Consider the following 17,049-nt stretch of genomic DNA (forward strand, 5'->3'; position numbering starts at 1 on the left):
GGAAAGATTGGATCACTAAAACGTCCAAAACTCACAAAAATGTGGGCCCAGTCATTAAATGGGATGGAATTTTGCTAAATTTTTATTTCCTGCTTTCCTTTCTCATAAAACAAAAATACATATATTTGCAAAGTCGCGCGCAAAGATCAATTTATATATTCGAAAACTACATAAAATTCTCTAAAACATTTGTCTAATTTCAAGACCTGAAGGACCGGTACTCACACTTTTTTTATTAATAATCTTCAGCATCTACATTTCAAAGTAAATTTTTTGGTAAGAAAATAGGAAAGTAAATGATAAATATCTTCACCTGAATATTCCACGATATTTAAATATTTGATCACAGTCGAAGAAGAAACACTTTCTTTAATCGGTTGATCGCTAAAGGCAACTAAACTGATTAGTCGGTATCGCGCCCATTTCAGTATTTTTTTGGAAATGTATCGTTCGTAAAGAAGAGGGGTGGGTAAATAATGTAAAATTTGGTATTTATGACGTTTACTTTTCCCTCTCTAAGTCCAACCGTTTTTTTTTTTATCAACTGTCACCATGATTTTTTCTACCTGTCTCCATATAGTCGAAACACTGTGCTACGCCGCGTACTCCATCCTTCGTCATCTTTCGTTAAACAGAAAATGTTATAGGAGTTACATTAATACAATTCGCATTAACATCGTTTCTAATCCCAAGTCACTTTATCATTTTGTTAACTCAAAACGTAAAATGAATGGGTTTCCCTCAACACTGAAATTAGATGATGTCATTTCTAGTGATGATAATATAATTGCTGATATGTATGCAAATTATTTTGAATCGAACTATTCTGTCGAGCCAAATGAAGAAACTTCTAGCTATCCTTTTCCACTCCCACAGTTTGACCACATCCGTATTCCTTCAATCTCTGCTGACAATGTTCTCCTTCAATTGAATAGTTTAAAATTTTTTTTTAAGCGGTCCGGATGGTATTCCCTCCTGTGTGCTAATAAGTTGTGCAGATTATCTATATAAGCCATTAACAAACATCTTCAATGCTTCTCTAAAGCAAGTAGTTTTCCCCTCTTTGTGGAAGGAGTACGGCCGCTGTATAAAAATGGAAGAGGTCGAATATTGCGAATTATAAGGGAATCGCTAAGCTGTGTGCCATTCCTAAAGTATTTGAAGAAATCGTTACGGAAGAACTATCTTATTCCGTAACGCCTGTTATCGGTGTATCACAACACGGTAAACAAGAACAAAGGTAAATCAACCGTATCAAACCTTCTTGAATTCACTACAAATGTGAACAATGGTTTCAAAAGTAACTGTCAAACTGACGTCATTTACACTGATTTCAGCAAAGCATTTGATAAAGTATCTCATTCAACTCTAATATACAAACTTGATATAATTGGCTTCCTTCCAATCCTGCTGCGCTGGCTTTCTTCTTATTTCATTGGCAGGAAACAGAGGGTTATCTTTAAAAAATGTTCATCTCGGGTAATTCTTGTGACGTCAGGTGTACCTCAAGGTAGCCACCTTGGCCCCTTCTGTTTCTTTTATTCATCAACGATCTTCCAAATATTTTTAAGTATTCGAATTGCTTAATGTACGCAGCCGACGTTAAGTTATTTAAGTTCATTGGGGCTCCAGGAGACAGAGAACAATTACAGGCGGACCTTAGTAATGTGTCTAAATGGTGCGAAGTAAATTCTGTCACTTAACTTGAAGAAGTGTAAATTTACGTGTTTCTCTAGAAGACGCTTTCAAGCATATAGCTACCGCATTTGTGAACATAGTGTTGATCAGGTAACTAATTTCATCGTAACCATGGACCCTAAGCTTGAATTCAAGTCCCATGTAAACTCTTGAGTTAATAGAGCGGCTTGGACTTTCATCAAACGCTGAGCTAAAGAATTCAGAGATCCTTATGTCACGAAAGCTCTCTTCACCACCCTAGTCAGGCCGATCTTAGAATACGGGTCCGTCGTATGGAACCCTAGATATTAAACGCATTCTGACAGACTCGAGTCGGTACAGAAACAATTCTTATTATTCGCATTAAACAATTTGCCTTGGGATTCGACATTAAATCTCCCACCGTACAAAAGCCGCTTGAAACTCATAAATTTGCCAACGCTTCACAGCCGTAGAGAGATGCTCGGGGTTTTGTTCATGATTAAGATTTTGAGCGGGTTGGTCAATAGTCCCTTTCTACTGAACCAGATAACGTTTTGTATTCCTACTAGACCTTCTAGACATTACAAGCCCATGAAGCTAACTATTTGTAGAACAAATTTTAAAGTGCATGATGCTTTTCGTTGCCTATGCCAGGACTTTAATAAGCATTATTATTTTGACACCTCCGACTCACTTTTTACCATTAAGAAAACCTTACTTGAGATTTTGAATAAATAACAAGTAAACCCTTACATTGCACCTTATCGTTCAGCTGGTGAACTGTATTTCTGTTCAGTTTATGAGGTAAACATGGTCGACTCGCTCACTTTCCCGACTGCGCCACGGTTGTGTTGAGCATTTGTAAATTAAACTTTGAAATGCATGATGCTTTACGGTGTTTATGCCAAGATTTTAACAAATATAATGATTGCTTCGACATATCTGAATCCCGTATTCCTCGGACTCGGACTAGTAAAACTGTCAAAAAATAAAAATTCGCTCAGAGCGAGAGAGTAACATTGAAAAGTACGGGATCGCTTTCTAGTAAAAAATGGTAACTTCTGTCAACTTCAACATAACCTCCAAATTTTGGTTGTAAATGTTTGCTTATTTTGTATATAACACACTCAGCTCACACATGTAAATAACCAAAAATACTTTCAAATTCATTAGAATCCACTTAAGCAAGTAATTAAATACTTTTCAACATGAATTAGCAGAGTGCAATTTTCTTTTGTTTACAATTTGGTTGCCAATCGTTGCTGATCGTTTGACACATTTACCTGAATTTACCAGCAAAAAATTCTCGGACTAAAACTGGTAACTTCTGACAGAGAGGGAACCGTATTTACTCTCTTTTGTGTCCTCTCAATAGTCAGAGAACGGAGTACTGATTCTGACTATTTCTGACTAGTCCGGACTCGTACGGGATCGCAACTAATATTTATGACTGCTTGGTACAATTGTAATCGGCTTCATATATTTTCGCGACCGCATACATATGTATGTATATATGTGTGTATCCATATTCATGTGCTTATACCCTGCAGGGAAAGCTACCAGTTGTGAACCAGAATGCTACCAGTTTGCGTTTTAGCCCAACTAGTTCACGTTGTATCCTTTTTCAATGTTAGCGACTGGTATTTTTAACATGGCGGTGTCATACGAGATGTCAATTGTCCGCTCCTGCATCAGCACGCTACCAGCAGAAATACCAGTAGCATCATACCAGTTGACGGGATAGACTGCCTATTCATCCCCCGTGAAAAGCATAAAGGTACGACCGCACTAAGCGACGCGACACTGCAGCGGCACTACGCGCAACGGGGCGACACTTTTTGGTATACCGCACTGAAACTGCAGCGGCGCACCACTCCGTAAAATCTTTTTTTTTATTTGCGTCAAAACCTTCAAACAAGATGGATGCCAGTGACGCTGATGTAATGTTAATGCCTTTTACTTTTATTTTCCTTGGCGAATTCTCCTCAACTGTTATGCTTCTTTACATAAAATTTTCTTCTTGAATGAAATGCATGTGAATATTCACTCACAATTCGAAATCAATTTCTTCAAGTTAAAAATATAGTACGAAATGTTATGTCGCTCCGCTGGGTATACCGCTCTATGCTGCACCGGAACTGCGCCACACCACGCGACGCGACATTTTTGCCTAGTTGGTCAACTTTGTCGCGCAGCGTTGCGTCGCGTAGCTCCGCTGCAGCGTAGTGCGGTATGCTCCAAAAGAATCCATGCAAAGAATATTTTGCCGCGCTGTGTAGTGTCGTGTCGCGTCGCCTAGCGCGGTCGTATTTTAAGTATGACATTTTGCTCGCGGCGCTGCAACAGTGGCAATGGTCGATAGAGTAAAGCTTTGGCACGCCAAATCAAGAGATCCGAGTTCGAATCCCAGTGAGCGAATCTTTTTTTATTTTTTTTTATTTGTTTATTTTTTTATTTATATCTCTTGTGTAATTTTTAAATTTATTGTTTTAAAAAGAACAAAGATTATTTATTTCCATTTTTTATGGTATTTGAGTATTTACGTTTTTTCCAAATCAAATTAAATTTAAGTACAATTTTTATTTTATATTTAAATTGAAATAATTATTTAAATTAATTTACTTACTTTACTTTAACAACCTCCACGCGCACTCGAACCTGAGATCTCAGAACCAGAATCGGTAGTCTTCACTCGACGCCACAGCCGATATTTGTGATGAAAGCAATTAACCACGTTTTGGTTTTGGTTATGCCTGATCGCATAAGTTGTTCGAAATCGCCGAAATGGTAGGCCGTCGCTTTAGCACATACTGGTTAATGAACTAGTATTTATACTGGCTGGTTTGGCATTTCACTGCGGAGAACTGGTATAATTATAGTCCATGACGAACTGGTATGACTTTCCCATTTAATACCAGCTTTCGAACTTTAATTTCTACCAACTAGTTTACTTTTTTCCGCGCGGAACTGGTATAATTATGGTTCATAACGAACTGACTTTTATCCTTAAATAATAATGACTTTTATCCTTAAATAATAGTTCATGAACTGGAATTTGTGCATACTGGTTTAGCTTTTCACTGCAGGGTATAAGTGCATAGTTATCTACTGAACAGTAGCGCAGAATGAGAAAAAATTTTGCAGCAATAATCAAATAATAGCTAATGCTGAAATTAGTCAAGCACGTAAACCTACCGGTACGTAAACCCGAGTCAGCTGACACGATCTGTCTTACCAGAGCGCGATGTAAATGAAAACTCAACAACGCAGAATTTTTTCTGTAGTTGTAGCCCGTAGTGCAGAAATCTGCGGAATTTAGATTTTTCCGTGTCAGCTGATTTCTTCCTTTTATAGATGGTTGCCACTTCGTCAGTTTTGCAGATGGTAAAATAGTTATATGGATGGATGGAGGATGGTTCCGTGCGCAGAAGTGGAAAACTTTTGACTGCCATTCACCTGGGAGTGGCCAGAAGCGATTCTTGTGCGTACGGTTCAAATCGCAGCTCACAACGTCCGGATACTTATATCCACGTATCCTCTGGGTAGCAACCAAACACCCGTTTGGGAGCGAGCTAAAGTGAGAAGGCGTAAAACTTCGCGTGCGCTGGGTTTGGGTCCCGCCACGTTAAAACCCCGCCCAATGAAAAATTCCAACAAGCCTCGGATGAGACCCCCTTTTTCTGATGACGACCACGGCAAACGTATAAAGGACTATGATTTAAGGGTATGCACCTGGAATATCCGGACCCTTAATGGGGAAGGTGCCTCTGCCCGGCTGGTTGATGTCCTCGGGAAGACAAAGGCTGACATCACCGCCATCCAAGAAATGCGATGGACGGGGCAAGGTAAAGTAAGCGTGAAGCCTTGCGACGTCTACTACAGTTGCCACGTAAAGGAGCGCAAATTCGGTGTTGGATTCGTGGTAGGAGAGAGACTCCGTCGCCGAGTACTGGCGTTCACCCCGGTGGACGAACGTCTAGCCACAATCCGCATCAAAGCTAGATTCTTCAACATCTCGCTCATCTGCGCCCATGCCCCGACGGAAGAGAAGGATGAGGCGTCCAAGGATCTCTTCTATGAGCGCTTGGAACGTACATATGAGCGCTGCCCCCGACACGATGTCAAAATCGTGCTTGGCGATTTTAATGCCAAGGTGGGCAAGGAAGGGATCTTTGGCGCCACTGTCGGAAAATTCAGCCTCCACGACGAAACGTCCGATAACGAACTGAGGCTGATCGACTTCGCCGGGGCCCGAAATATGGTAATATGTAGTACTAGGTTCCAGCATAAGAACATCCACCAAGCTACATGGCTGTCTCCAGATCGAAAAACGAGAAACCAAATCGATCATGTTGTGATAGACGGAAGGCATGCTTCAAGCGTTTTGGACGTACGTACACTCCGAGGGCCAAACATCGACTCGGACCACTATCTTGTTGTAGCCAAAATACGCACCCGCCTCTGTGCAGCAAAAAATGTGCGCCCAACAATGCAAGGAAAGCTTAACGTCGAAAAGCTGCAATCACAACAGACGGCCAATTTATTCGCCACTCGACACATTTCCCGATCATTAAGTACCGCCGCCGAAGAAGTAGTTGGATTTCAGCGAGCCCGAAAGAACAACTGGTACGATGAGGAATGTCAAGAAGCCGCAGAGAAAAAAGATGCCGCCTACAGGGCCACGCTGCGATCGGGCGCAACGCGAGCCATGTGGGACCGTTATAGGGAACTGAAGAAGGAAGCGAGACGTATTTGCCGCAATAAGAAGAGAGAGGCCGAAATACGTGAGTGCGAAGAGCTTGAGATGCTGGCCGACAGGAAGAACGCCCGAAAATTCTACCAGAGGGTTAGGCGACTTACGGAAGGTTTCAAGACCGGGGCGAACTCCTGTAAGAACAACAATGGCGACCTAGTGACCGATGTCCAGAATATACTTAAATTGTGGAGGGAACACTTTTATAACCTACTGAATGGTAGCAGCGCTGAAAGTAGTGAGGAAGACGAACCCGAGTCCCCAGTCGATGATGATGGAGTAGCTGTCCCACCGCCTGACTATGACGAGGTACGAATAGCGATTACGCGGCTGAAAAACAACAAAGCTGCTGGAGCTGACGACCTGCCAGCCGAGCTATTCAAGTACGGCGGCGAGGAGCTGATGAGGTGCATGCATCAGCTCGTATGCAGAATATGGTCAGATGAACGCATGCCCGACGACTGGAATTTAAGTGTGCTCTGCCCAATCCACAAGAAAGGCGACCCCGCCATACGCGCCAACTACCGCGGAATTAGCCTTCTAAGCATAGGTTACAAGGTCTTATCGAGCGTATTGTGCGAAAGACTGAAGCCCACCGTCAACGAGCTGATTGGACCTTATCAGTGTGGCTTTAGGCCTGGAAAATCCACCATAGATCAGGTATTCACAATACGCCAAATCTTGGAAAAGACCCGCGAGAATAGGACCGACACACACCATCTATTTGTCGATTTCAAAGCCGCTTTCGACAGCACGAAGAGAAGTTGCCTTTATGCCGCGATGTCTGAATTTGGTATCCCCGCGAAACTAATACGGCTGTGTAAAATGACGTTGAGCAATACCACCAGCTCCGTCAGAATAGGGAAGGACCTCTCCGAGCCGTTTGATACCAAACGAGGTTTCAGACAAGGGGACTCCCTTTCGTGTGATTTCTTTAATCTTATGTTGGAGAAGATAATAAGAGCCGCAGAACTGAACCGCTCAGGCACAATACTTTATAAGAGCGTACAATTGCTGGCGTATGCCGACGACATCGATATTATCGGTAAAAACAAGGGCTACGTCTGTTCTGCCTTCTCGGGATTGGATAGAGAAGCAAAGCGAATGGGTCTGGTGGTGAACGAGGACAAAACGAAGTATCTCCTGTCAGCACACAAACAGTCAGAGCATACGCGTCTTGGCACCCACGTCACTGTTGACAGTTACAAGTTTGAAAAAGTAGACGACTTCGTTTATTTGGGAACCAGCATTAACACCAATAATAATGTCAGCCTTGAAATCCAACGGAGAATCACTCTTGCCAACAAGTGCTACTTTGGGCTGAGTAGGCAATTGAGAAGTAAAGTCCTCTCTCGTCGTACAAAGATCACACTCTATAAGTCACTCATCATGCCTGTGCTGGTGTATGGCGCGGAAGCATGGACAATGAAAGCATCTGATGAGGCGGCTCTTGGAGTTTTCGAGAGAAAGATTCTGCGAAAGATTTACGGACCTTTACGCGTTGGTGATGGCGAATATCGCAGACGATTTAACGATGAGCTGTATGAGCTTTACAACGATATAGACATAGTGCAGCGAATTAAAATTCAGCGGCTCCGCTGGCTTGGCCATGTCGTTCGGATGGACAGAAACGCTCCTGCTCTGAAAATATTCAACGCGGGCCGCGATGCTGGGAACAGAGGAAGAGGAAGGCCTCCTCTGCGTTGGAAAGACCAGGTGGAGAAGGACTTGGCTTCACTTGGCATTTTCAATTGGCGTCAGTTAGCACAGAAGAGATATGACTGGCGTGCTGTTTTGGACTCGGCCAAAATCGCTTAGGCGGTTACAGCGCCAAATAAGAAGAAGAAGAAGAAGAAAATAGTTATAAGTTCCTATTCAAAATATGTTTAAAATATTTGAAATTTACTATTGAATACGGTTTTTTGTTAAAAACTAACAGCTACGATCTATTATAGCACGAAAAATTGTAGTTGAAAAGGTAAGTTTATGAAAAGGCATTGATGAATGGCAACACTGTAGTAAGCAACACTGAGGGCTCCAGTAATCGACAAAATTCTGCGCATACAGACTGCGTTTAAGTGTACGAATTTTGTACAAAATTTTCATGTTATATGCACATTGAAATACATCGTTTGAATCATTCGTATAAAAACACTATTTTACAAAATGAAAATTACATTTTTAAAAGGATTTTTTTGCATAATTTGGGCCACTGAACATTTCCAAAAACGACTTAGACAAAACATAGGTAACACGATTTTCGATCCAAAGCGTTTATTACCCTAATTTAAGGTCGAATACTGGTAATCTGACGATTTTTCCGCAGTATAAAATTTTTTTCAATACTGCAACAATACTACTTTTTTATGTACTACAACAACAAGGATGTTATAACACATCAAAAACTTTAACGCCAATATCTCAGAAATCAGTTTTATCAGAAGCGCCCTTATTGCATCTAACTCCTCAATTATTGGAGATAAAACAAAGACTAGTTGATTTTCCTGTGTGTTTTTTTAAATAATTTAAACAGAATTTTAATAAAAAGCAAACACTTTTTTTGCAAATTTTTACATTCGTAAGTTAATTTATTCTGTGGCTAGGTGGCTGTGTGAAAATAACGTTAGTATTCCGAAGTGGTGGTCAAACCCCAGAAAGGTTTTGCTCCCGCGCATCGCAATATTTTCTATACAGCGTTCAAGTCCCCCTTTTTGGTAAAAATTACTATTATTTTGCATTACATTCTGTTCTCCTTAGAAAAATTTGGCGCTTAATATATTAGTGGAAATTTAACCATTTATAAACCATTTTTTAAACAGTGGGTTAAAGAGGCCCGTTCTGGTGGGAGTTGATGGGTTAAACCTTTGGAAAAAAGTAGGCCAACCTTATTTTCAATATATAACCCGCAAAAAATTGATATTGCAAAAAATTATTGATAGCGACATAAATTACCCCAATAACTTACACTTTAAATTTTTTTATTTCTTTAAATTGAATTAAATAGAGATGTATGTATATTAGGGTGCCCATCGAAAATCCTTTTTTTTGTATGTTAGTACTACATATTTTCAAATTGTGGAAATTATCGATGGTCAAAATTTAAAAAATTCTTTGAAATCCAACCAAAAATAGTAATTCAAAAACTCATGAATCTAGAAAATCGTATTTTCTGACCTATGGATTTTTTAAAGGCCATTTAGAGGTCCGACAGGTCGCGACCTCTAAATGGCCTTTAAAAAATCTATAAAAATAGGCAATAATATTTCTCATAAAAACGAATAAAATTAGGGGGTAGGGTCTTGAAATCATTTTCGATGGGCACCCTAATGTATATACTATATAGACTTTTTTCTGTTCGCCCATCCATCAACAGCAGACACTCAACATTTGAATTCAAGTAGGAAGTAACGTAGTTTAAATTTAAAACTAATTCAATCAATGAATTAAATAGAATTATAATCTGATGACATGATAAGATTAGAAGCCGCATGGATCTTTGGAATCTACCTTATGTACAGTAGCGCCGGCGTTTCCAGACGCGCTTCTTTTTGAAGTTGTCCACGCCGCCGCCGCAAAGCCTGTCGGCGTAAACCTCTACTTCCTACCTACCTTTTGTTTATTTTCCACTAATAATTAGTATGCTTTAGAAATATTTACGGAAATAGCGCAAATGATTTCGTTCATTTTAGAGTTGTAGCACACTGAGGGAAAAAAATTTTAAAATTAAAAAAAAACGTGCTAAATTTAAAAAAATACTCATATAAAAGAGCACCAACCCAACTCGTTTTAAATTTGAGTATGTACGTTATAAAAAAAAGTCGTTGTGAAGTGCGCAGATGCTTTTTCGTTATACGAAATTATAATTAAGAAGAAAAAAAGAATTTATTTTATGTTCCCGTCTGATGGTAATTGAACCCGGACCCTCTTAGAAGCAACCAATTGTATCAAGCGTCTTTGCACACTCAGCTACAGCACTACATGGAAGTGTGTTTTCAAATGTTGAGTTTGAATCAACATCACAGCTCGCGATTAGTGCATTTGCAGATAAACATGTACCATGTATGTATGTATGTTTATCTGTTGTCACCGCTGTGCATGCTTTGTATACATATACTTTCTTAATTACATATGAAAAAGCATACGAGACGTGCAAAACGCCATCGGTGCAGTGAAAAATGCTTCATTTTAATACAGGCGTATTTGAATTGAATATTTCCATTATATGTAGTGTATGTATGATGGAAAAATCCATTTCGTTAACACTTTTCACTAGATTTAAATACGAGCATTTTTCAATGGTAATCAAATAAAAATTTTTTATTCTTACAACGCGTTTTTTTCTCAGTGCAGGTAGTGAATTTTTCTTCAAACTGCATTTCGCTAAGTCCGGAGTTGTGTGCTTTAGTTGGGATTTCCCTGAATACCAGATGATTCGTAAATACGTACGTTCTGCATAAAATTTTATTTTGTAAGAGTTTTTGGTGCGCACCTACATAAATGAGATAAACAATGCGGGTGCTTCATTCGCGATCTCTCACAACAGCTTATCCGCAATATTGCTGCAGTATTGTATCTACATACATACTTCTGGCTAAAAGGCTCACAAGTAAATCTGTTTCGTCTTTGCAAGATCGTAGTAAAACCAATGCTTAGCTATTATTTGATTATTGCTGCAAAATTTTTGCTCATTCTGCGCTACTGTTCAGTAAATGACTATGCACTTATATAAGTACATGCACACATATATACATACACATATATACATACCTTCGTATGATGGAATTCTGCGAGTCCTTATAATGGCGAATAAAAACATTTAGAAGAAATAAAAAAATTTATATGTATAGTTTTTTCTGCTTTTCTTTACTCTCAGTCTTCACCAGACGCCCACTTCTCTCATTAGTCAATCTTATCCCCCCTAAGTTCCATTTATTAGATATAATAAATAAACGCAATAATTATACTAAAATAACATGCAGATACACAGTTATACTGAAAAGTGTACGCCTCCCTGCAGAAAAAAAGTATCAATTGATGAAAAATAACCCACTTGTAGTTAGCTTTTTTGCGGGATTTCTATAAAATATATAACTTGTAGTTAGCTACAAAAAGGTAACTTGAAACTAGTTGACAAGTAATGCAGGAGATTGCTTTCTTTAAACGCGTCTCTATTTAAATATCCTGCACTTCGCAAATACTTTTTCGAATTGAGGACAAATAAAAGGAAGATCGAAATTTCATATTATCATTTTGAAGTTATGTCTGACGGAGTTCGAATATGCGACCACCTACAGCAGAATATGGAAACAAATATGAAATGTAATAAAATGGAGTAAAAAAAAAATAAAATAAAACATTTTGATTTTCCTATTGATATTTTATGTCCAAAAGTAGTTAGTTACAAGTTAGTTACATCAAATGCAGAGGTAAACCACCTTGACTATTTCACGGCCATCGCCATAGAAATATAGTTAGCTTTCGTCAAAGAAAATATACAGATAATAAGTGACCCTTAGCTCCTTCCTATTCAACTTAAAGTTAGCCTATAATTAGATATATTTCTTGCAGAGTTGGAATATACTTTAACTACACGTATTACCACCATAATTCATATCATCGTTTAAAGTACAAAACCGCGTATCAACAAAATGAAAAACCGCGTATCAAATTAAGCGAAACCGCGAGGTTGCATAAATTATTTTCTAGAGAGTTAAAACACTAATATTTCAAAATGGTTCTCTTTTTTATAAAGCAATCGCATTTCTGGCTAGTATATTTCAGGACGAATGGATAAGCATTGAGCCAAGAGCTTGTGTGAGCAAATCCAATTTTTGGCAGCCAATGCCAGTTACGCGGTTTTGTAGAATGACGATACGCGGTTTAGTACTTTAAACGACGATATGTACATATGTTTGTATGCAGTATGCATAACAAAATGCATACCCAAAACAAACACGAAAAATATTCCCATACAACATCGTTGAAAATTTTTCGCGATAAGTTTATCGTGATAAGCTGTTGTCAGTGATCGCGAATGGATACTTGCATCGTTTTTCTCATTTATGAGAGGCCGACATCGGCAATGCTCGGACCTCTCATATTCGAGTGAGAGGAAATTTCTTTGCTTTTTACCTTCCTTTTATTAACCCGGGATGTAACTATGTAATATTGATGCGCCTAAAAGATGCAGCGATTTCTATTCTCAAGTTACATATGTACCTGATGACAGTACGAATGGCAATTTTAATAGGGAGGTTCTAGTTTTTTAAACTATAATTTTATTTCGATCGCGAATGAAAAGCAGCGGAAATTTTTTTGTCGATCGCATTCCGAATGTGAGAGATGATAAATTTGTTTGCATTTTTCACTCGCGATAAAAGAATGCAAATATAGATTTGGAATATTATCGATCGCGAACGTGAGAGAATGTGAGTGAGAATTTCCGAACCCTGATTTGAACAACGTGAATGACGTGATGTGATGAGATATCATTCACTAAATTCGATAAAATGCTAAAGGAGATATAGTTTGGTAACAGAAAAATGCCTTTAAAAATATGTATATAGAATAGATACGATATATATTTGAAGTTTACCATATTTTTTCAGATTTTTTTGAAAAATTAGATACTATAATTTTTTTAGAAAATGTTGGCAGCCCTAGTGACACCTGAATATCCGCTCCGAGTGCTACCCATGTTAGCTACGTCACTGGTTGTCACACTAAGGGGAGGACCAACAGTTTTACGCTGACTACGAACGGCGATTGTGTTTTTATGAGAAGCTGTATTTCATGGAAAAAATACACTCGCTGGTAGAAAAAAACTTTATTATTTTTTTATTTTTTGATGTTGGGTTGAACCTGTCTTGAACCCGGGCCCTGCGGATTAGTAGCGCGCACTGCTAACAACTACACCGCTGCGACCGCCTGTACAAATTACGCAAGGCAAAAATTAATCAAAAACACCCATAACAATGAAAAAAAAAATAATAAAAGGCGTAAGGAAAACGTTAATTATCTCATACAAGCTATTTAAAAAATCCTCGGTGAAAATTTAAAATTCCTGTCTCCATTCCCTAGCTTTGTAAAACAGTAATCTTTTAATTATATGTAATTTAATTGGGGTCGCCATAGCTTACTACGTACATAACTGCGAGGAAAGAGAATTTGCCTGCTTGAGCATTTGCCGACTTTAAAATATCTAAAAGTTTACCTGAGTTAAATGTATGTACATATACCTAATCATACATTTTCCAGAAACTTTTTTGCTGAATGAGATGAGATGCTACGAATGTTTAGCGAAATTTGTCCAGGAGCAACTGGGAAAACATTCATTATCAGGATGATTCTGACAACGGTTCGATCAAAAAATAACGTAGCCTTAGCTCTCCCCACGTCTAGAATAGCTGCGTCATTGTTACTACGTGGAAGGGCTGCTCATTCAGCTGCGAAGTTGCCATTGGACATCTCCCACATGCATTGTACAAATCATCGAATCTCACACATGCAATATTTTCAGAGCATCCCATGTGGGAAAAGTATTACAAAAATGTAAACCCATTGTTTCAGATGAGTGCACGATAACACATAAAAAATAGCTTGAGGCTCTTGATCGATCATTGTGAGATTTGCGTAAAAACGCTCAACCATTCGGGAATGCATTAAATTGCTCGCAGGAGATTTTAGGCAAACATTGCCTGGAATTTCTCGATCGACACCAGCGGACGAGATAAATGCTTGCATGAAATATTCAGTTGCAGTTAGCTACGAATATGCGTATTTAACTACAAAGCTATTGATCAGCCGAGGTCTGTACATTGGAACGGAAAGCTGCCGGTCGATGAGAAATCAGTACGAGTTTCATTGCCTGATAATTTTTGTAACTTATTAACATCGAAAGAAGAAGTCAAACTACTCTGTCTTATATGTAGATTACTGATCTCGGTTGTCCATTCAGCTATTGTCGGGCAAGAACTTTACTTCAGCGAGACTGACTTTTCTTGCCAATACTACAGGCATAAATTCGTTCTCTTTTGTATATCAGAGTATGTAGCTTGTCTTACCTAAAAACTGTGACTGGGCTTACACTTAATTTGCGTACTTACCCAACTTTCTCCGAAAGGCGAAGTCTTTCATCGCAAATACGACCGCCTGCAATGCTTGCTGCTGTGCTCCCCCGTAGTGGAAATGTGCCGCTGTCGTTTGAAGTGAAAAACTTTTGTTGCGAAACTGTTCCGTTCCTGTGCCGTTGTACATCAGATTGAACAAAATTCTTCGGTAGAACACAATCAAAGGTATCTTCCCAATATTCTTCGAACCAGGGATTTCTCTTGTTAGTTTGTGGTGTTAATTGCATCATATATTTATCGAAATCCTCAATAATTTCAGATTGCAGCTCCACTGTTATAGCGCCCTCTGCAATGCCTTCCAATCCATCCAGTAGCTTCTGCTGTTTTCCCCAACCATCGCTCGCAATCCAATGAAAAGGATGTGCCAAGTTAGCCCTTTTAGCTGCTAATAGGATACTGCGGGCATCCTCCGCCCTCGTAAATAGTACTACACCCCGCGCACTAGGTTTTTTTTGTAACTTCGCAATGATAGCATCGAATATTTTGTCGTCAGCTGCACTGGGCACTTTCTCGGCAGCTGCTATACAAACATTACGTTCGGTAGCCTCTTTGTGAAATGCCTCAATTCCATATTCTCCATAAGAACCCTCTGAGTGTATGGTGGAGATGTAGGACCAGTTGAAACACTTAATGATATCCACTAGCGCTACAGACTGAAACGTATCCGGTGGAACTGTGCGCGCAAATAAATCAAAACGGGTCTTATCTGATAGAGTCTTGGCGGTAGACGCGGGAGAAATCTGCGGAATGTGAAACAGTCTAAGGAGATTGGCTACTTGCAAAGAAACAGAACTGTAAGAACCACCGATCACGCCAAACACAGGACCAGAAGAGGCATTCTTGCGCAAGCGAGGCACAGAATCATCGGAACACTCAAACGCCGAAGTATCCAGATTGTTCAAAGACGAGCGCACAAACTGCAGCGATTGATTCAGTGCGTAAGTGTCTCTGGAACAGGTATCAAGTATATGAACGCCTATCGTAATGTCAGGCAACAGGCTCTTGTCACTGTTTACACGGTCGACGGCATAGAGCATTGCTTCAAGGCGATGTACGCCACGGTTGTAAATTTTCGGGCCACACGGTGTACCATCGCCTTTCTCGTGTACGGGGAAAAGACCTCCCATTATGATATCACCAGGCAAATTGACTGAGACCATTTCTTGTGATGTATGCTTGGCAGTTGTTGTGACAGTTGAAAATTCTATTGGATACGATGTACTATTCACATTTTTTCCAGAACCGCTGGGGATCCTCTCCGAGCGATTGCCCCTACCAGCGCTGTGTTTTATGCGTTGGCTTTCGCCCATGGATGTTGCAGGTACGAACTCAAAGGAATGAGTATTTTTAGGTTCTTTAGGCTGCAATTCATTAGCGGTTATTGGTGCTTCTGTCACACTAAGCAATGAGGACGTAGCCATTATTTTTCGATCTGAACTGCATAAAAACTGGTTCTGTATATCTACACTTAGTATTAGTAAAACGTAAAAGACCTTTCGAAATTTATGCTCGCGGATTAAGCTACAAATTCTTGATACAATCAACCACCTCATATTGAATGAATTATCCAAAGGAGTATAATCTTATTTGGAACACCTTATAAAAAGTGGTCGCTTAAACGCAGTTCTCGTTAAAAATTTCAACTTCTTTGGCACACATATTTAGTAAGTACAAGTTGATAATTTAATCTAATTTAGGTGGAGTTGGTTAGTTTTATCCTATTTGTCATTGGAAGACTTTTGTAATGGCACATAAACGATAACACTCACGTACATACATATATACAGACGAATGAAAATTTCTTTAAAAGAGATAATCAGGAGGTGTATTCTGGAAAAGCAAGAAAGATTTACATCGTTAGGATGATAAAACATTTAAGTCTGTACTAATATTTTACAGCATGCGTGTATACAGAACTCGAAACGTAAATATGTATCAATTAAAACTTTAAGCACGGACCGCACCGATTATAAGTTTTGAAATAAAAAGAAAAAAATATTAGCAAACTATGGACTTTTGGGCTAGCGGCGGATACAGGATTTTATTTGGGGATGGGCGATCGGGATCAACTCGTGAAATAAAGTTAAATTACAGGTATCTAACTTGATTCACAGCGGAGTGACCAATCACAGTACACATTGGGTCAAATGATAACCTTTTCTGTGCGAAATTAATAGCAGCTAAAATATTGCATTATTTTAATGTAAAAAGATGGTAAACGTTAAAAAGTGTAAAGGCAGTAAATAAAAGGTGAAAACATGACTTGGCTTCGTAAAACAGACTTTTCTGCTTTTTTGTATGTTCAATGATGAGTATATGTGTTTAGGTAGTACTCAAAAACATTGTCAAATTAGTTTGGTTTTGACACAAGTTATTTTCTTACCATACTCAACCCCCTCCCCCTTAAAATGAGCTACATAATAAAATAAGTATGGGCACATGTGCATAAAAGAAACCATTTTAGCGATTAATTATGGCATTACTGAAATGCCTAAATTAAAAAAGAAA

General features: G+C 39.1%; 1 protein-coding gene across 1 annotated transcript in view; it reads right to left on the bottom strand.

Moving 5' to 3' along the window:
• LOC118745672 (metabotropic glutamate receptor-like) overlaps positions 1-16,365 on the bottom strand; it is a gene marked incomplete at its 3' end in the record, with an annotated part of 32,514 nt that extends 16,149 nt beyond the window's left edge. The window contains 1 exon segment of the mRNA XM_036479241.1: positions 14,518-16,365. Coding sequence (XP_036335134.1) covers positions 14,518-16,094 — 1,577 coding nt within the window.
• Positions 16,366-17,049: the final 684 nt, after the last annotated feature.

This window comes from Rhagoletis pomonella, unplaced genomic scaffold (assembly GCF_013731165.1).
Source record: "Rhagoletis pomonella isolate Grant_MI unplaced genomic scaffold, Rhpom_1.0 Rhpom_scaffold_00009, whole genome shotgun sequence".
Lineage (NCBI taxonomy): Eukaryota > Metazoa > Arthropoda > Insecta > Diptera > Tephritidae > Rhagoletis > Rhagoletis pomonella.